This window comes from Branchiostoma lanceolatum, chromosome 17 (assembly GCF_035083965.1).
Source record: "Branchiostoma lanceolatum isolate klBraLanc5 chromosome 17, klBraLanc5.hap2, whole genome shotgun sequence".
NCBI classification, from domain to species: Eukaryota; Metazoa; Chordata; class Leptocardii; order Amphioxiformes; family Branchiostomatidae; genus Branchiostoma; species Branchiostoma lanceolatum.
The window spans coordinates 4,759,286-4,780,394 of NC_089738.1; the positions used below are offsets into that span (position 1 = coordinate 4,759,286).

A 21,109-nucleotide genomic window follows, 5' to 3' on the forward strand; every position below is an offset into this window, starting at 1 on the left:
AAAATTAGGAGAGGTTTGAAGAGATGCCTACTAACAAAGTCACGGAAGGATTGTTTTCGATCAAACATGTTCATATGGCACATCAAAATCCACGCCTGGGGTAAAAAATTACCCCACTCGGGTGTGTGAGGGTTAAGCTACACATTGTACGTACAACACGTGATGTGTACAAAACACAAACAGGTTAACATATTTTTGAAATATCACAAATGTTATCAAGAGTAGAGTACGTATAAACAATGTTGATAGTGTTCAAAGTTCATGTAGTCTGATTAACGGTCCAAACTCTGCTTACTTTAAAAGTCAACCTTTCACCTTTATACCAACAAAACAACCGCACCGAAAAAATAGAATCCCTCTAGGGCAGGTTGCTATTACTTTGAGGACGTCAGTCTCTGTATCTTCTCTTTTGGACAAGATGTTGAATGGCATAGTTGTCGTTGTTGTTTGTGTATCGTTGGTGACGGTTGTGTGGTCGATAGTGCCCATATCTGACATCGAGAACTGTCGCTACACGGGAGCGGACGGGAATGTGTACGACCTCTCCCCACTCATAGCGAAGTAAGTATATTCATGGTATGTTTCCATGCAATATCTGAGTCTTTTCTACTGAGAAGTAACGGGAAAAGGCATCCCAATTATAAGGGCCGTACCAAACGTAACATATTTCATTGGTGATAAGGGCCGTAGCACGTTACATTTGTTAGATTTATGATGTTACATTTGTTAAGCCAACACCCATAAATCAATACAGTAATCAATATGGGTATAGTTGCTGGGCATTGTAATTTTACAAAAAAAACGGACAATACTGCATTGAGGTAATAAACGATCTGGACTGAAAACTCTAACGGCCATGTCTCATGCCCAACTCTTTCGAATTCGACGCGGACAACTGATATGGACAGTTCATCTACTGGTACGGGTACGGACACACAAACACACACACATACACACACACGCACACTCTGCGACACACACACACACACACACTCCGTGACACACATCTACACACACCTACACACACACACACACACACACTCACGCAAACACACGCACACACTCCGTTACACACACACAAACACACACATACATTGTTGTAACGTTGCGTAAACAAAAAAAAACGACAACGACAATGAATACATGTCGATTTATTGCATTCGACATTGATAAATTGGTGACTACTTTCCCATCTATCATTAGGAACGGGGCTTATGTGTTTGACACCCCGTCCTACAACATCAACGGCTACAACATCCTGACTCCCGAGGAGGCCCGCCTGACCGAGCTGAAGTACACGTACCACCTGCAGATCTGCCGTAACGTCACCAACCCGCCTGAGGGATGTAAGGGCAGCTCGCCAATCTTTAGGGTAAGGCCTGATAAATGGAGATCTTTATTTTCATTTTCATTTAGAATTGCAACAATACAATACACAGTGGAACCCCAGGCAGACAAACTGATGTTGCGGACCACTCAAAATTACAACTACACTGAATACAACAATTACAGAGACACTAATTAAGGCAATTCATAGTATGATACAATATAAAACAATGCATTGAGTACGCAGTTTAGAGGTGTCTCAGCTGGAAGCTACGGGGCGGTAAATCTTTTTGTTGTTGCAATGTGAAAATGAAAATACAAATACAGTTTTGGGTGTGTCTGCGTGTTTGTGTGTGTTAGTGCGTGTGTCTGTCTTTGTGTGTGTTTGTGTTTCCGGATTTTTGTAGTCAGCATATTACTCAAGAAATTCTGAATGGATTACGATGATATTTGGTATATCTATAGGTACGTGTCATAGGAAGACGAAGGCCAAGGTGGATTTTGGGCCCCCTGGTATGTGACCTTGGTACTGCAGCAGAATTTCCGTTTTTTGTATCTTATGACCTGGACGTGCCATGGTTTTGATTTTTTGGTGGCATATAGCTTGTTTACGTTGTGCCCAGAACGGATGTTTACAATATTGCACTAATCTGTAACCGTCCAAAGGGTAAAACACCGGTTACACACAGCCGAACATGGCTCCCGACCACTAGCCGACCAAGGTTGGCGATAGGTCGGGAGCAGTCTGACCAGTTTTAGTCTAACAGTCAAATTTGACCCCAAAAACACACCCTGACCACTACTGACTTACTCCCAACCACGAGCCAACCCATTCCAGACCTCCCGTCCAAAGTCTAATGTTTTGAAAATGTCAAAACATTCGGCTGATGCAACCAACTAGTAGCCGACCTACCTCGAACCACACCCAACCATGGGTGTGTGAAGGTTGGGAGGCCATGTTTGGCTATGTGTTATGCTAGGGTCACATTTCCAACCCGGGGCCCGGCCGGGCAGCTTGAGGGGAACGAAAACTATGATATAGAAGACAACAAAACACACAAAACTCGTAAAGATTATTCCTTACCATACGCTATGTATGTACTTGATATGCAGCTTTTATTCTTTGTTTCCTCAAACAGCCCGGTCGGGCCCCGGCTTGGAAAGGTGACCCTAGCATAACCGGGGCTTACTTAGAAGCGTGAGGGAATAAGCAAAGTTTTGCTTTTGCAATCTCATCGTTAACTTGAGGTGCATGTTAAAGTATAAAGAAGTGTTCCATAAGAAAATAACCTTCTATGACTGAAGTTATTCTGGTCAGAATAAGGTTTTTTTTTTTCCCTCCATTAGGTCGATGTTGGTCTGCACTGTGCATCCCTTGGGAACATAGATGCCGCCATATTTGAGATCAATCCGCTGCCGAGGAACGACGGTGAGAACTGCTGTGAAACGCAACTCCGCTGTGCCTCCCTAGGTGGCGTCGTTACCTTTGAAACATTCAACGAACCAGGCATTGGGGCAGATTACATTACCTTACCTTGCAATTGATTACTAAGACAAATCTACATAAATCTCCGACCATTCATTTAAAAGCTTAAGGAAAACTACATGTACATATACTGTTTATCTTACACTGACTATCAAAAAAATATGTCGTTGTTCCTTGCCGTATATGTAGTAAAGTTTAAGTTTAGAATGGGAAAATGTTCAGTGGTTTTAAGTTCAACGGTGAAGCGGCCACAACCACCGCAAACATTTTCCCTTTTACAGTATGTGAAAACAATTTGATGAATATTGTGTTTTAAGGTAGCAGGTTCTTACCCAAGGGCTAAATGCAACATGAAACAATGTATAGAAAAATTATACATACTGTAAGTTAGCAACGGTGACAAGTGGAACAAGTGACTATTGGAAATTGTGGTAAGTATAATAGTCCCACCCTCCTAAGCAGGCCCGACTCGCTCCGAACGTTACCTCTCGCATCGGCCCTGCTATTCCAAGCTGGTATTCTGGCTTCTGGCAGTTACTGACAGTTGCTCATGAATACTTCAACTTCAACTTAGTAAACCCCCAGATAACCCCGCGAGGGGCAAAGTAGGGGGGGGAGGAGGTCCCAGGCTAAGGCGGGCAGGCCTCCAGCCTGGCGCGGAAAGACTCAACGGTGGGAGCCGTAACAACCGCGCCAGGCAGGGCGTTCCACTCGGGTATGGTGCGAGGGAAAAAAGAATATTTAAATGAGTCTGTTCGGGCGTAAAGTGGTTGAAATTTGAGCGTGTGGCTTCCCCGGGTGCGCCCCTGAGCTGGTTTCAGTAGACTATCTGTATTAATATTGATGTGGTTATTAACTAGCTTATAGAAAAAGGTGAGACGGGCGTTCCTCCTCCTTTCAGAGAGAAGGGTCCACTGCAGGTCATTGAGCATTTGTGTCACGCTGCTAGTCTGCCGGTAGTCATTCAGAGTCACTCGGGCGGCCCTGCGCTGGACGGCCTCCACCGCCTCGGTATCCCTTTGGTGGTGTACGGGTCCCAGACGGTGGCACTATATTCCAAGTGGGGCCGCACCAGCGCTTTGTAACAAGTGGCCTTGACCCTAGATGGACAATGGGTCAAATTGCGCCGAATGACCCCTAGTACCCTGCCGGCTTTGCTAGTGGCGTAGTTGATATGGGTGTCCCACCGCAGATCGTCGGACAGTTGTACTCCAAGATAGGGGTGGGACTTGACACCGGTGAGGGCTTCTCCACTTAGGGAGTACTGAGTTAGGATGGGGTGCTTTTTACGGGTGATATATCAATGAGCTAGCCTTATTTCACACAAACAGCCGTTATTTTGCTCTGAACCCAAAGTAGCTCATATGTAAGACGTTACCTGATTGGTTCGTAGCTTCCCAGCGACCTTTGCGGTTTTGCTCAAGATGGGCTCTGATTGGCTGAAAGCTGTTTTGTTGGTGACGTCGCCAGAAGGTACAATGTAACGTACCGAGCGAGTCGGGTGGATAGTCCATGAATGTCAAAACTCTTATACCCTTTCTTTCTCGTTTAGGTGTGCACCTGTTGTATTACCATGGCGACCTAGCTGACGGAAGTCGTCTGCAGCGGTACCACTCCTCCATCTACTTCGTGTGTAACAACAGGACGGAGATCGGGCCGTTATTCGAGCATCAGACCGACTTTTATCAGAGCCACTTTGTTTTCCAAACCATACATGCTTGCAGACCTTAAACACTCATTCATGTATTACCTAAAAGAATCTGTACCCAAAAATAAACAGCTGCATGAACGTGTGTTTATATTGGTTGGTGATTCCTTTTTACTAGTGTTAGCCAGCCCAACTGATCTCAAGCGTCAAACTGATGAAAGCTTGTTTGTAACTGAAGAAATTAGCAGGTAAAGTTCGGCAGCCGCGCGCGAGCTTGGACGTGTACGGCGCTGCATTTTGAGTGATGCGGTCGTGCGCTTACAGCTGAAAAGTGCCTTTTGTGGGGTGTAGCTTAGCGCAGTTTGTAATTGCCATAAACAGAGATTGCATGTAGTGAGCGAAGTTGTTGGGATTTTTTTTACATGATCTAGGGTAAATGTTCTCAACATAGAATGAATGATATTGGTACATTTCCAATAGCTTAATTACGAACGCGCCTATGCAAAACACGGATTATAACATGTACAATAAGCCTAATGAATGAGACCATAACACTGTTGGTATCAGACTAAATTGGGTATCTCACTGGATTTGTGTTACCATTGACTTTATAATGGGAATATCATGCAAAATGTACAAGTATGACTAAAAAGACAACAAAACGTGAAAAGATTACTCAGTTGCAAGTTCAGTGATATACCGGTTTAACTATACCACCACTCTCTTGAAGTCCTTACTAGTAATTGCTGTATAAGTAAGTCTTTTTGCATATGGGATTCCAATGATAACGTCAAGTATGAAACATTGATGTCTTTATTGGACATGTGTACATGTAATAGATCATATCAGTGACCATGTACATGTGTAAATCCAAGAATTTTGGATGGTTGTATTTGCAAAGTGCTTTAAGAGCACTCTAAAGCACCCTGTTTTATCTTTATAACTAAATAAATCATATAGTCCAGGAAAACGGTTATACACACTGTTTATCTGTGCACCCAAGATACAAGAAGTTTTTATTGCCTTTTTCAACAAATGCTCAACTTACAAGTTCATTTCTGAGACACAGAAACAGTTAAGAATCTCAAGATTAAGAGTTATGGACCTGCCATGGACCAATGAAAATTGAGGACACAGAATTTAAGTACCATAGAAAAGCGGCATCAATTTACATTACAATTAAGAAGGTGTTTTATCTAATAGTATATATAGTCTCTAGCATGTATATCTACATGCACTTGATTGGAATTTGTAATGTTTGTGACCGTGTAGAATTATTGCTTTCGAAGATTTTCCTTATGAGTAATGTTTTATATATCAAGACAGCAATACTTAAAGTAACACAATCATACATTCCTTCAGTAAAGGGACGCAATAGTCTTTGAAAAATAAGTATTGAGTATGATACAATAGTACATGTATAACAATTATGGAAGTCTTTCAGAAGCTGAATTTCAAGTTATTCAGTGTTAAACTGGGAGACATCATTTTATACATATTGTACTGCTTGGAAAAGTAAAGTGCAATTCCGCTGTGCCTCCCTATGTGGCGTCGTTACCTTTGAAACAAACCTTTCTTGCATGGGAAGACAAACTGTAAACCTACAAATGTATATTGTAAATCAGAAATACCTTCAATTAGCAATATCTTAGGAAAAAGAATTTTTTACGTTAGGACTGTACTGAATTTTCAAACATAAATATAGCTAATGAGCTAGACAGTGGATGAAACCACAATCATATTCTCTACTGTAACAGTGCATGTACAACACATACTTGTACATTGTACATGTAGTTTTAATAGTCCCCAGCTTCTAAATCACTTATTATACTGCACAACCATTTTATGACTAATATAGGGAAATTGTAATCATCTAGAGGCCGGTACATTGGTACATTATGATAATAATTGTCAACAAAGGACCTGAAACATTTAATACTATCATAATTTCTGAGCCACTTTGCTCATTCTTTACACATACATGTAATGTACCTTGAACTGTGAAATTGTACCTAAAACAACTAAAGCTAATAGTAACCTATAATCAAAACATTTAAACGGTGGGTCATATAATTACGGATATCCTCACATCTAGAGGACAACTTTGACCTTATTAAAAACTGGAACAGTATATCAGGATATGGAACAAGGAAATCATCACTGAATAATATCAATAACAATCAGGTACAGTAAATATACATTTAAAGCAAACAGTACTGAACTTGACTCAGTATTGGGTTCCTATTTTTTATTGTACGAGGGGTGATCAATAAGTCCTCGGCCTCACCCAGAAATAAGGTGCACAACTCAAATTTCTGGCCATAATTATGTAGTATGACATCTTTTATCAATACCCACCAAACTTCAAATTATTGTGGTCAATACTTTTAGTCGACGTCCATTTGAAAACTAGTAGGTAAGTGACGAGAAAAACAAGGGTGCACTGTGATCAGAGCTGTGTGGGTGGAGTTCCTCATGCCATGAATCGGCATAAAATCTTCTAAGACATTGTAAAAATGTTTGATGAAGATTCCCTTCTTATTCCAACTAAAAAGAAGTGGGTATCTGACTTTCAGCAGAGCAAGTTGACCAGCACACCTCAGGTCGCAGCTCAATTGTCCATATTTTTATCACTCTACCTCACCTAATGTTACTGGGTGTCGGCGGCAAAGTAAATTGATCACAATGATTTGAATTTGGTGGACATTCATGAAAGACTTTATACTTTAAAATTATTCCCCAGAATTTGAGTTGTGCACCTTGTTTCTGGGTGAGGCTAAGGACTTATTGATCACCCCTCGTAAATGTATAGAGCTGTGTACCTAAACAAATTTTAGGTACAGGTACACGGGTTTAGGTACAGGTCTGGACCTGAACCTAAACTACTTGTTCAGACAATGGTAGATTTTCCATAAGAACAAAGGCATGTTTGAACTGGTAACAACATAATATTTGATAGTGCTAGGTATTATTTTTCTGAAAACACAGATGAAAATTTGACTCCAGCCTTGCAAATGTGTTTTATGTGCTGGAGTATGGTATAGATGGCTTTAGTGCACTGCCACGGTAATTTCATAGTAATTTTATCTGTCAAAGTGGCCATCCCCTGAGTCAGGCTTGACCTGATTAGTACCCGTCCAGTACAGGTCCACCATGGGTCAGGTATTTTGGACCTGTACCTAATTGATTGCACCCGGTACTGTATCGGTACAGTGTACTGGTACACAGCTCTATACATGTAGGTAAAAACTACTCCCCTACAGTATTGCATTGTTACTTGTTTGATCATACAAGCTTGTCGTCCGGTCTGAGGATCATTTTCTGGTTGTGAGAAGACTGGAAGAGCTCCTGGCGGAAGTACTCGATGGTTCTGTTTAGACCCTCTATCATCGGAACCTGGTTTCATGCAAAGGAAAATAACGTCATTTACATTTAATTTGATTTTTTTAAGGATTGCAACGGTGCAATACACGTGGAACACTGGCAGCTATTGCTTGTGTTGTGACCCACACATAATATACCGTTTTTACACCTGGGTGGCGTGAGGACAGTTGTGTATTTAGACATAAGTCTGAAGTGTCAAACCTCTGCACGTAAAAGAACCCAACACACTAATTGAGAAGAATAGGGGTGACCCCTATGCAGGCTGTGGTGGGGCCACATTGCACAAATAGCTGAGATTAGCTTAGGGTCCCTTCAGGGATGTGAGAGACAATTCATTTCCTTTACATTTTATTTGCGGTGATAAAAGGTCCAAAGACAAAGTAACTTGAAATAAACCGAGTAACAAATTATCATTAAAAATAGCCTGATAACAGTTAGTTGCAAATACCAGAACATTCCACAGTCATGTATTACATGACTGTGGAATGTTCTGGTATTTGCAATTTTTGTATTTTTGAGGATGACGCCTTTGTGAATATTAAATATTCACAAAGGCGTCATCCTCAAAAATACAAAAATGTAGAAGGCATCATAACCTATCCAGTTATGATATTAAACAAAAAGTTTTCTTTATAAAAAATGAGCAGTAGTACCTTTGGTTGCCACCCCATGCCCATAGCTTTTGTGATGTCAGGTCTTCTCCGCTGGGGGTCGTCTTCCTGTTCCTTTACGTGTACGACATCACTTTTGCAACCTGATGAAAAATACCAGAAAATTCAGAAGGAGTTGTGAAACAGTCAAACCGATTTATTCTTAGTTTAGGCAGATTACAATGTAGTTGTAGAGTAAATCTTTTAAAGGTTTACATGAGAAAAATGACTATCTTTTCATTGGTCAATGCGTCACAAGCAGATTGTACATCATACATTGTACAGCGTATGTTTGTGATATCAAAGGAGCAAATTTCAAACAATGATCATGGAAACGGAGAAAATAACACCCTCCTGCGTAACACACCAGCTAAAGCTTTAAAGCTGAATTTTAGCCTCTCTGCATGCTCAATACACTGTACTTAGTCATAAATGGCAAAAAAAAATGATAAAAAATTCCATGACCAAACTCAAATGAAAAACCAACTCACCAACCAAGTTCTTGATTATCGTTGCAAACTCCAATATGGAGTGTTCTTCTGGGTTACCCTGCAGGTGAAAATGGCAATAAATAATAACATAAAATTGAAGCCTCTTCTATAGAATCATTTTGACATTTTGAGTTTCCCAATGTAGAGGACACTGTCACTGGTACATATTACTCTTGGAGTCAGGGATGTTACATTGTAACTGTCTCTCCCAAACAAACAAAAATCTAAGTCCATTCTCTTCTGATTCTGTCTTATTATTATGTTATTTGGTGTGAGGTAAAATGGACAAGAACTAAATCTTATATTTCAATATTTGTATCAAACTCCTAAGTAAACTTATTTTCAGACATAGGAAAGTAGAGTTACCAGATTGACAGGAGTGGAAATGTTACTGTTCATCAGCATCACCAAACCATTCACCAGGTCACTGGGGAGGGGGGCAAATAAAGGTGGAACTGTGAAAACTACATTAAATTTTGTACATGCAGTGAACAATATACCAGGGCTGTCTCCAGCTCCAAATTTTTTCCATCCGACTCATTGTTTGGGAGCCCATGTTGTTAACTATCTGTCATATGAAGCTTACAAATCTTATAACACATTTCCATCAATTTCATGCCATGAAGTTCAGATTTTTTTAGATGAATGGGGTGAATTTTGTTTCTGTCCTATCAAGAAAATTTCCGGGAGGGGTGGATGGATCCTGGAGACAGCCCTGCAATATACACCTCTGCCTTGAACCACAAACAAACAAACAAACAAACAAACAAACAAACAAACAAACAAACACCAAGAGTGACAAAGGGTTATGTCAGGATGGGTACTTGTATGAAAGGGCTTCAACTACAGATTCATACTTTAAGGGTGCTACTGAAAGCTAAGTTCAAACAAGGCAAAACTGTCATGTCACGTAACATTTGCTAACCAAGCTATTATGAAACATTGTGCTCAGCATCCTACTTTCAATAACAACATCATGATAGTTCAATCAAATACAGATTCAAACAATGTCTGAATTCAAAGCAGCAGCTTCATGTACAACTACTTATCTTTCAGTTTAGGGAAATTACATGCATCTCTTCAGACCTAACTGATGCACAGAAAAGATGAATTTTCATTGGAGTTAAAAGGAGTTTGCCTTTTGCCTTGTCAAGCTCTCACCTGACATATTGGAATGATCTTGTCTGTTTCCCCGCCCCAAAAACCTGAAAGAATGGACAAAAAGATAAGCATGGTTGTTTTCTTACTTAAGTACACAGTATAAACATTCAAGTGTTACATTAAATGACTTTAAACTTGAAAAGTTTCAAACTCCTTTTCAAAGTGAGTGTAATACAGTTAGTTCTTATTTCATTCAGTGTAACTTATTTCACTGTTTTCATGGTCACCTCTGTACCATGAACTTATCATCACCTTGAAAAACGTGCTGTTACATTGTATTTGATTCCTTCACACATCCATTCTGTAAATCACTTACCGCCACCGTGAAGTTAAAGTTCAGTGAAAATGTCCATTTTCCTTACACCTTGAAATTTTGCTACCGTGAAGACAAAGTGAATAACAGTATGATCCTTTTCAATGTGAGTATAATATCCTTTCCAACCTGAGTGTAATGTAATTAGTGTGTACTGACTGTGATTGGCTGGTCCTGCAGCGACTGTAAGATGAAGTTACTGACGACCCTGCCGTCACTCATGTGCATCCTGGGACCAAAGGTGTTGAATATTCTGGCCACCCTGACCTGAACATGCTCCTGAAAAAGTATACAACCCATGAACAAGATGTTGTTACAGCAAAAAGAAAAAAACTGCACACAATAGATATATACCATTAGGCTTGCCCCTGAGGCATCGCCAAAAAATGCTGAAGTTAATGTTCCCCACTCCCAAAATGTTGAAGTTAATGTTCCCCACTCCCAGCCTTGTACATGTGAAACACACACAAGGAAAGTTGTACAGTCTCTTGGCTCCCGGGAATCGAACCCGGGCCGCTAGCTCATGAACCCAACACACTTACCACTAGGCTTAAAAGCCTGGACCTGTTAAACTCTTCAGTAGGTGGCGTTTAAAACCCCACTGTTACACATGTGTATGGCACTCATTACTGCAATGTATACCAATATGTAATGCTCTGCACTAGGTCTTGACAGGATTTGTAGTACTTTTTTTACAGAATTTGACTCAAATGATTCTATCATACATTTAATCTCCTACATTTTATTACAAAATGTTGATGCTCAAAGTCGAATAAAAATTGGACAAAAATTAATGTATAACCTGTCTTGTTGTGTTTGTAGTACTGTGATCAGTATGTAAATGTGTATGTTGTACCTGCTTTGCGTAGGCATATGACATTGTCTCGGCCACCCTTTTGCCTTCATCGTAACAGGCCCGTGGACCAATAGGATTGACGTGTCCCCAGTACTCCTCGTTCTGGGGGTGGACCTCTGGGTCTGGGACAGGGAAAGAAACATCCGTGAATAGTTTCATCAGGTTGGTACTTGTCACCGAATAAAAGAATAAAAAGACTCTTTCTTTGTACACAACTGATTTGTTTTATTCCATCAATGTTTCGGTGACCGTTTGTCACCTTCCTTGTGACAATTCTCACTGGTTCACATTGCACTGAGGCAGTCCCTGTATGTAAAAACTTTATGTTTGGGAATGCATCTAAAAGTAGTGACAACTGTACTGCAGTGCAATTGTGAACAAGTCAGAAACAGTTGACAATGGTGTACAAAGAGTCTTTTATTCAGGTAAAGAAACAGTTACAAAATGCATATTAAGTTCTGTTAAATATATAAATTCTGTACTCCACAAAAGCTTACATCATGCAAAGTGATACCAAAATCTTGAATTATGGTAGGCTCTTACCTCCATACACCTCTGATGTTGATGCCAGCAGAAATCTGCCATTTACTCTCTTTGCAAGACCTGAAACAAAGACCAAACCATTATTCTTGTCCTCGTATATATTACATATTGTATAGCAATGTCTTGTAACATGATATACTGTGAATGCGGAAATGTTAGCGGTGGTTTTATGTTAACTTTGCGGCAACCGTTTCACCGCGAACTATAGCGCTGCCGGAAAACTTAAAACCACCGCGAACACTCCATTTTCGCCTTAGCGCGAAATAAAAACCATGCAAACTTAAATGCATTTACAGTAACAACCCGACCATACATTACCAGGTTATAACATCACGTGATTTGTTTGTTATCTTTCAAATATTTGTTTGCAATTTATCTATGACGTAAAAATGTAGGAAAAATTTAATATGTGCTTACCCAACATGTTCAATGTTCCTATTGTGTTTGTCTTGATTGTCTGTGTCAAAGAAAGAATAAAACATATCATGATGAACTGCAGTGGTTTAAAAAAATGCTAGACTACTGGCAAAGTGTGAATTAGTTCTGGTTTGACAATGGACGGTCAGACCAAGGCACAATGTTCTGGGAACCCTGGTCAGTTTAGAAGTTTTCACACCTTTTCAACCAGTTCAATGAACTATGTACATGTGATTAGAGGTGTCAAGTCCACTGTGGCTGAAGCAATTAGCACATACATGTAATCGTTGGACTCAATGCTGCTAGATGTGTATTGCCCTATTAGTTCAAGGTTCACATGCATTTTTAAACATTCAAAAATGCTTGTTTTTCTAAATTTGAACTGTCTAGTGTAAGGGAATAAAAATACTCTTTTTTTACACAACCGAGATATTTATTCCACTGATGTTTCAGTGACCATCTGTCACCTTCTTCAATTCAATTCTGACTGCTTCACATAGCAATGCAGCACAGGTAATAATGAGATGCATTCCCAAACGCAAAGTGCTGCATTGCTATGTGAACCAGTCAGAATTGAATTGAAGAAGGTGACAGATGGTCACCGAAACGTCGGTGGAATAAATATCTCGGTTGTGTAAAAAAAGAGTATTTTTATTCACTAACACTACAAGCATTAGTCCAAAGTGCAATAGAAAGTCCAAAATAAATCTGGAGGGTGTTATATATTATGTACATTGTTTATGTACAATCACAGGGGATGACATCACTTTGTGTTCCCAAACGTACAAAAAAGAATACAACGACTATCATCTATTTCTTAAGGATGCTGTCCCAAACGTGATTGAGTCTATATCCCCCCCCTCATTACGGATGTCTAGTGTTAGTTTTAGAAGTTACAACACTTGAAGAGAGGCTGAAGATGTGTGTCCTTACCTTGATGGGGTTGTACATGTAGTGTGGTGGGGAGGCAGGGGAGGCCAGGTGGTAGATCTGGTCCACTGTAGGGTAGGAAAACTCACATCAGTACTGGATACACATTTAAATAGCCTCCTTTGCGGCCTTCTATGATGTACATGTATGAATGCTGGCATTTATGTAGTGTTGGGGGAGGGCTGATCTGCGATTTTCAATGTATGGGACAGATTCTTGTGCCGGAAAGGTTATGTCTGTACCTGATAGAGCCCTCCTCCCCAACAATAAATGCCAGCGCTCATGGAAGGCTGCAAAGGAGGCTAGTACTAAATACAGTCACCGAAGTCTATCAACAGAGCAGTTACTCAATATATGTACATACATTGTAATTTGTGCTAATAGCCTTGAAGGTATAAGGTGCTTTGTGATAGTTCACGTTGCATACATGTGGCAGGTTGGGGTTATAAAAAAATTGTACATGTACTCAAGGACATTAATGTCCTTGATGTACTGTAAGGCTGAAACAAAACTTTATACTGTGTGGTGTGTTATATTAAACTCCTGCTCACTGCCGCACTGATACTTAAAGTTTTCATGCTGGTTTAAAGCCGCATTGAGTTGGCACTGAAACAGTGATTTCACACCAATTACATGTATGGCTGTCTAAATTTCCCTCCCTAAACTGTCAACCCAGCAAAGACTTGAACCAATTACAATGTAGTTGGAGCAGTGCCACATTGATTCCCTTTTCTGCCACGGCAATTATCTAGTGGTCATGCTGAATCTTTAGGAAGGCATCTCCAATTGCTGTGGACTGTGCTGCATTGATGCCATTTCCTGTCATGGTAATTAGTTCTTTAGATTGAGGAAGAAGTCATCTGTGTGGACTGAGATGGCATCAATGCCCAAAATGCTGGGTCAGGCTGGCATCAATATGGCAGGCCTGTCCAGCACTATACACACCATTTTCGCATGGGTGAGATTGCACACATTGTACCTTCAATATACAGTGGTTCCACCACATCATGGTTCAGCAGTTCGAAGTTCTCGTGACCGATCCAGTGTTCCACGTTTCTCTTCCTCCCGGTGAAGAAGTTGTCCATCACGACGACTTCATGGCCGTCCATCATCAGGCGGTCGACAAGGTGGGAACCCACAAACCCTGCACCCCCCGTTACCTGGGAAATCAGAAAATGGTACATTCCTGTTATGAAGCATACAGTGTTATACTTTCTGACAGAAACACAAAACATTTGATTAAAATTTCTAAGATGATTTTACCACGATAAATGTGTTTTAACAATGCATGGATTTTGAATACTGTAAATGCAGAAATGGTCGTGGTGGTTTCATGTTCGCGCTTTTCGCACTCAACTCTATGCCACAAACTTAAAACCACTGCAAAAAGTCGTTTCATTGTGTGACTGTAGCACTACTATTGTCTCAAATGCGAACTCAAAACCACCGCAAACACTCCATTTTCTCCCTACTGCGAAATGAAATCCCTGCGAACATGTCCTCATTTACACGTACATGTATGTAGTATCCCATGATTTACCATGATTTAAGAAATATGTGTAGATATTCATGTGCAGGAAACATAATGAATGAGGACATTCACTTGAACAATACTCAAAATAACAGCCATATGTTCCATGAAAAAAGGTCACTAGTACATTTGCCAAGGTGGGCACGTGTGTTGACTACATTGATGTGACCTTTGACCTACCAGGATACGTTTCCTGTCCTTCTCCATGAGGAACTTGACCTTGGGGTACTTGGAGTCCTCCGAGCTGCAGGTAAACAGAACAAGGTTGAAGGTCAAATCTCAATGATCAGAAACTAAACAGGGGTACCATGTTATCATTCAGTGTGAAAGCTCCCAAGTAGGTGTAAGAGACGCTACTGCACAGTAAAAGCAAACTGGTTAGTCAGCTTCATTGAAGAACACCTCCACCAAAGCTTGCGGACCTTAAAAACCATCATGTCATATTCTCATAAGCTGTAAAATGTAAATAAATCTTTAAGCTAACTGAAAATATCATCAATATTGTATATGGCCCTAAGAGGAATTTAGCATGTCCCTGACAAGCAAGCAAAGCTGAAACAAGTTTAAACTGTAATTTCCATCACAAAAATTGGACTTACCCAAATTTTTGACTGTACAACACCAATCTTTGTCAAGGAGTGAGCAATCCACCGCTGGGATGACGTCGCGTTATGCAGATAGCACACGTGACTCGGTGAGCAGGTGATCCGATTGCTAGCACCCTACAACCATCCCTCAACAGAGATGGCGGGCACCACAGACTTTCCGCTACTTTTGATCCACTGCTCACCGAGTCATGTGTGCTATCTGCATAACGTGACGTCATCCCAGCAGTGGATTGCTCACTCCTTGACAAAGACTGGTGTTGTACAGTCGAAAATTTGGGTAAGTCCAATTTTTGTGTGGAAATTACAGTCAAAACTTGTTTTAGAATGATGTCTACCAACACAGATGAACTTTCAAGCTAAGCATGCAAAGCATAATATAGCTTACATCTTCCTCTTCACCTAAAGCACAGTCGAAATGCAAATAAAAGTGTGAAACATATAGATGTGATACTATATAGTATAATTGTATTCTGGAGTAACCTGAGTTCACCAATTCAAAGATTTTGTTAGTTGGCACAGATACACACAGTGAGGCACTAAACAGGTGTTACTAAATGTTTCAGCATTGTGCGTGAAAAAAAAAAGTGAAAGTGAAAAAAAAAAACTTGAAAGTAAAGTTAATATGAAGATCTCTTCTCAACAACAGAAAAGAAAATCTACCTGTGAGTGTCTGCTTGCGACATATCGCTGAAAATCAAAAGCGTCTCCTTTTAATACATGATTCGTCAGGTGTCATGGTGGTTTAACTGTGTCCAGGACCTCAATAAAACTGACAGCATGAGCTTTAAGTGTTACTACTAGATACATGTAGTATTTACATACAATTGTGATGTATAATTTCATGGTTTAGTATCTGAAACAGCTAATATGTGTGAATCAAAACTTAATGACAGTGTTAAAAATGATTTCAGAAAATACAATGTAGCCATGCATGCTCAAACAAAAAAAAGGATCGCTGCTTTTATGAATAAGCCACTGTTAGCTTCGAATATTCATGAAATCCAGTTCAAGCCTGTGATAGTCTGATATGTGACGAGAAACTTACCCTTTCTCTAAGTTCCCTAGTCTTTTCTCCAATGGTTCTAAAGCCTAGAAGGAAGAAACAAAACTGTCAGGGTTCAGAAAAGAAATAAAAATACTAGTTTTACTACATTTTTGCATTTGTTTATATGTACATGTACAATCGTATAGGATATCCATCTAAGTGTTCTTTCTTTGTACAGTAACTGATAAAAGCGATATCATTAATGTGATGAAGCTCAATATTGAAGTAGCATTGGTCAGAAGGTCAGTCTACAACATAACATTTCTTTACAATGTTGTATCATGGTATTCTTCTGTAGGCCTGACAGTAAGAAGGCTGTTTTCAAGGTTGTTATGTTAGGAACAAAAAGACTGTGTTTAACTTTATTTTGACATTCATTTTCGGCTGTTGTTCAAATGCGTCCTAATAGTATGTACATTTTGATTTTTGTATACATTACGTGTAACACGAATACATGTTGTGTGAACAAACAAAGTACATGTTAACTGCACTATCTACAATGTAGATCCAATTTCTCTTTCAAGATTTCTAGTTATAATATCCATGATTTTCAGTTAAAGCTTTCCTTAATAACGAATTATACAATGTAGATTTCATCAATATCAACTGAATAATCCGAAACATGTTGAGTTAAAACTTAAAACTAACTGAATTGTACAACTCTATCAGGTACTCACCTCTCTGATTTGGCTGCTGAGTTCCTCCCTTCGTAGCCTGTACAAACAGGAAACAGCGATGAGTCATACATGATGATGTGAAGGTATGCACACGTCAATTACTTTAACTCGGGTCAGTAGACACAACCTTTATTCAAATGAGCAGGTTCGCCTCATTAAATACAGTATAAGTACTAGTAGCTGTTTGTGCAATTACACAGTTACTTATTTAGTACTTACAAGTTGAACGGCAAATGCCAACGCCAAAAATTGGATTTACCAACTGATCAGCTCCAGGCTTAATGTCAAGGAATGAGCTGAATCCGCTGTCGTGTTGGCAAATTGCAGTTCAACTTTGAACTTTCAGTGAAGCTCCTAATTATATTAAATTAAATTATGTTTTTGAGCTACACAGCACTATTGAAATAGAAGAAATAGAATAACCTTGTGACCCTTCATAAATCTTATAAAAAGTTAATATTTGGCTTTGGAGTGAGGCTGTAACAGAGGGAAAACTTTACTTCACAAAATTCAACCCTTAAAAATACTCTCATTGGGTTATGAATTCTAAAATTTTCCAGGGGAAGATGATGGGCTCCCTACTCTGGTCATGTCTTTGGCAAACTGCGTGTGACTTGCGCTGCATTGGCCTTCTGTACCTGACCCCTATGCTGTCGAAAAATTCTGGTGAGAACCCTGACCCTGAACCCCAGACTTAGCCACAGATACAGTTTAGCGCTGCGGTACCTTTCAAGCCAATCTGGATTATCAAGACAATAATCAGAACAAGGCCTTCAGATATCATCTCTGTCCCTGAACTAATTTGTTACCAGTGTGTGGTTTGCATCAACAGTCGACAAAATCTACATTTCTTTGAAATCCTGGAAACCCATCTTTTATACGTTTCTCATACTAGTAAATGTATTCATGTACATGACATTGTGCAAAAATACTTGCGAGATAATAATAGATTAAATAGAATCCAGATACTAAAGAACACGTCCATACTAAAGCATTGCAGTTTGAAGTTCTGAAGTAATTTAATGACTATTGTTAGTACAGTTATTGAATATTATACAAGTCATGTAGTACATGAGTACATACCTGTATATAATACACATATTGTATATAGTTCTTTCTATTACAAGTCCTTTCTTGATACGTTTATGAAGGTTAGACATCCAGGTATTACAATTTTTGAATACAATAAGTATTCATTCTATACAACTGGATTCAGAGATTACTTCTGGACACTAAAAGTAAAAATTGTTTTTCTTGGAATGTCATTTATGCTAAATTACCATCGCTTCTGTTTATTCAATCACTTCATGGTTCATATGGAGGGCATCACTGTCTCCATGGCAACAGTGGGTAATAGGTAGTGGTGCGGATCAGTCCGGCCAGACCGGTTCCGGACTTGTAAAACGTTTAGGTTCAAGTCCAAAAAAACCTAAACGTCTGGAAACAAGTCTGGACTTGAAAAAAAAATCTCTCACTTATACTAGTACACAGATTTGTCTCCTTTTTGTTTCAAACCATCTTAAACCTTACTTAGATCGTGAAATTTGCACTAGAAAAATATGAAAACATTGCTGTTTTTGTGTTTATAACTGAACCTTTGTGTTAATTACTGACTGTATATAATTCCGTATATATAGTTTTCAAATTACATGTAAAATATCTGCCAATTTGCAATGTTACATGTAACAAGAAAAAAATATTTCAAAATAATTGTTCAGGTCCGGAATTTCAAGTCCCGACCTGAACCTAAACCTCTGGACTCAAGTCCGGACCTAAACCTAAACTCGGGCTTAGATCCACACCACTAATAATAGGTTGTGTGGTCTGAATTATAACTGTTGCCACAGTCCAAAGGGGTCACTTCATACCACATGCTCTGTCACATATCATGCATTTGTTTGGAACAGAGGCCAAGTTCAAAGCTGCTTACTCTGCCGTTTATTTATCTAGCAGGGAGGAAGACCTTGGGAGGTTACGCAGAGGGCCTTGGAGGGGTAACTTGACACCAGTTTATGTTGTTTGAAGTTTGAAGTTGACTTGGCAGCTGGGGGGGAAAGAAGTTACTTTTTAATGGAAGATGAAAGATATATGCACGTGTACTTGGGAGTAGGCCTTGATCTTAGCGTTGTCTTTGTGTCTTTCATCACTCTAGCCTCATGTTGCTGATAATCTTAATGACACACATGGTGAGGACCAGTAACCAAGACCTTAGGCCAAACCAATTTAATTTCTTGGTTAACGGATTTTGTTTTACACATAGATTTTAGCATTAAATCATGAAAACAGAAGGCCGGGGTGAAAACGTGCACCTGACCTTGTTCATACCCTGAAATTGTGTGCATCAAAGTAAAAACATTCCTGGGATTCTGTTTTCCTGTTGATTTTCCAATCTAGCATTTTTTTAAAAATTCCGTTAACCAAGAAATGGTGGCCTTACAGAGTGGTACCATATTTTAATAGGGAGGGGGGGGGGGGGGGGCGTACCTACTTTGTAAAATACACATTTCAAAATCTGGAGACGGTCATATCTAAGCACAGAAATCACAAAATTTGGTCAATCATTGGACTCTAACTCTATATATACCCCTTGAAGTTTGCACATGTTGCAATGGGAATAGTCCATTTTTGCAATGTTTTTTTCTTCAATAGTCCATATTTGTGTGGAGACTGGAGGCTAGGGGTTTAGTGTCTTCTGACCTCAAAGTACAAACTTTAAGACGTGTCTTCTGACCTCAAAGTACAAACTTTAAGACGTGTCTTCTGACCTCAAAGTACAAACTTTCAGACGTGTCTTCTGACCTCAAAGTACAAACTTTAAGACATTAAGTATGTTTGCTTGCATATACCTTTACTTAGTACAATTATACTACGTACAGTAGCATGATGATAGTCATGGTACAGACTTCAGGGGGGGGAGTTACAGTGAAATATTAAGATATTTTCTAAATTTTAAAATTTTCACATTCAGATAGACCGTCTCCATATTTCTAGTTCAGCAAAAACTGCCACTTTTGCGAAATAGTAGCCCCCTAATTTAAACCACATTTTAATTTTCATAGTACATGAGCATGAAGGCGGCAAAAATTTAGGTTCTTGGTTGTCGGACATTTTGAAGTTACAGTTTACTAACTTTAGCATTAGCAGTGAAGATGAAAAAAAAAGGCTAGGAGGAAAACATGCATCTTACTATTGTCTTTTCAGGTCTTTACCCCCCCCCCCACCCCACCCCCGAAATCAAGGTACATCAAGGTACATGTACAGCGTTCAGGCTGTTCTCAAATTAATGATTCAATTTAGCATCATTTAAAAAAATCCGAGAGCCAACAAATAAAATTGGCGTGGCTTAATCTAATATTAGATGATTAGTACAGATAGTCATACAATAAAAAATACTTTTATGACAATTTGGTAGGAAAATATGCTTTCAGGTTTTCAGTAACTTAACGATGCCAGAAAGACCTTAAGTAAGCCATATATGGATGTCTGACAAAGATCTTTCCATGATAAAGGAAGTATTTGACTTGGCATGCACTTAGAGGTGGTGCCATTTTTGGCAGCAATACCCAGTATCTCACCATGGTGACGGTTTGTTTGGATCCACTGTTGTTGCCAAAGGCTAACGACTTCTTTGGGATAACATTTAACGATGGCACTGACGGTTACAGAGAGAGTATCGAACTGTAGAAATTTAAACAACTAAAACTTTAAAAGTTAAGCAAAGACTTCCATTAAACAAAGGTTAGAGTGCAGTAGACAAGAATGTATTCTTGTATGTACAATGTAGTTCAAGAGGTTATAGTGATGGGGGAGGATCAAATAAAGCCTTTAAGAATAGGGAGGCAGGCCTATAAGTGTATGTTAGGGTCCGTATGGGGGGTCTCGACAACGCTTTACACTGAATTCAAAAGAAACCCCTTTATTACACTAAAATCAAGGAAGGCAGCTATGCACAATTTGGTCGCCTTGCTAAGAATTACATGAATAAGACGGCTTTCCATACGAATTACGGGAAATCAAAATATGCTGCCTACGCCTTACGGAAA

General features: G+C 39.5%; 2 protein-coding genes across 5 annotated transcripts in view; one reads left to right on the forward strand and one right to left on the reverse strand.

Annotated features, from left to right (window-relative positions):
* The first annotated feature begins 307 nt into the window (after positions 1–307).
* On the forward strand, positions 308–5,446 carry LOC136422572 (uncharacterized). The gene is made up of 4 exons (XM_066410366.1): positions 308–561; positions 1,204–1,372; positions 2,674–2,755; positions 4,365–5,446. The coding sequence occupies exons 1-4, from the start codon at positions 419–421 to the stop codon at positions 4,541–4,543; spliced, it is 573 nt and encodes a 190-aa protein (XP_066266463.1). The 5' UTR covers positions 308–418; the 3' UTR covers positions 4,544–5,446.
* LOC136422571 (UDP-glucuronic acid decarboxylase 1-like) overlaps positions 5,260–21,109 on the reverse strand; it is a 32,141-nt gene continuing 16,291 nt past the window's right edge. For 2 of the 4 annotated variants that reach the window (XM_066410363.1, XM_066410362.1), the window contains 15 exons: positions 17,067–17,103; positions 16,390–16,433; positions 16,005–16,031; positions 14,917–14,980; positions 14,185–14,365; positions 13,209–13,273; positions 12,276–12,315; positions 11,859–11,918; positions 11,316–11,437; positions 10,619–10,738; positions 10,147–10,190; positions 9,352–9,412; positions 8,986–9,043; positions 8,498–8,598; positions 5,260–7,856 (listed from right to left, as the gene is read on the reverse strand). In XM_066410363.1, coding sequence (XP_066266460.1) covers positions 7,746–7,856; positions 8,498–8,598; positions 8,986–9,043; positions 9,352–9,412; positions 10,147–10,190; positions 10,619–10,738; positions 11,316–11,437; positions 11,859–11,918; positions 12,276–12,315; positions 13,209–13,273; positions 14,185–14,365; positions 14,917–14,980; positions 16,005–16,031; positions 16,390–16,433; positions 17,067–17,103 — 1,135 coding nt within the window. In that variant the 3' untranslated portion in view covers positions 5,260–7,745. The remainder of the gene's footprint in view (positions 7,857–8,497; positions 8,599–8,985; positions 9,044–9,351; positions 9,413–10,146; positions 10,191–10,618; positions 10,739–11,315; positions 11,438–11,858; positions 11,919–12,275; positions 12,316–13,208; positions 13,274–14,184; positions 14,366–14,916; positions 14,981–16,004; positions 16,032–16,389; positions 16,434–17,066; positions 17,104–21,109) is intronic. The other 2 variants (XM_066410365.1, XM_066410364.1) reach the window with 1 other exon arrangement.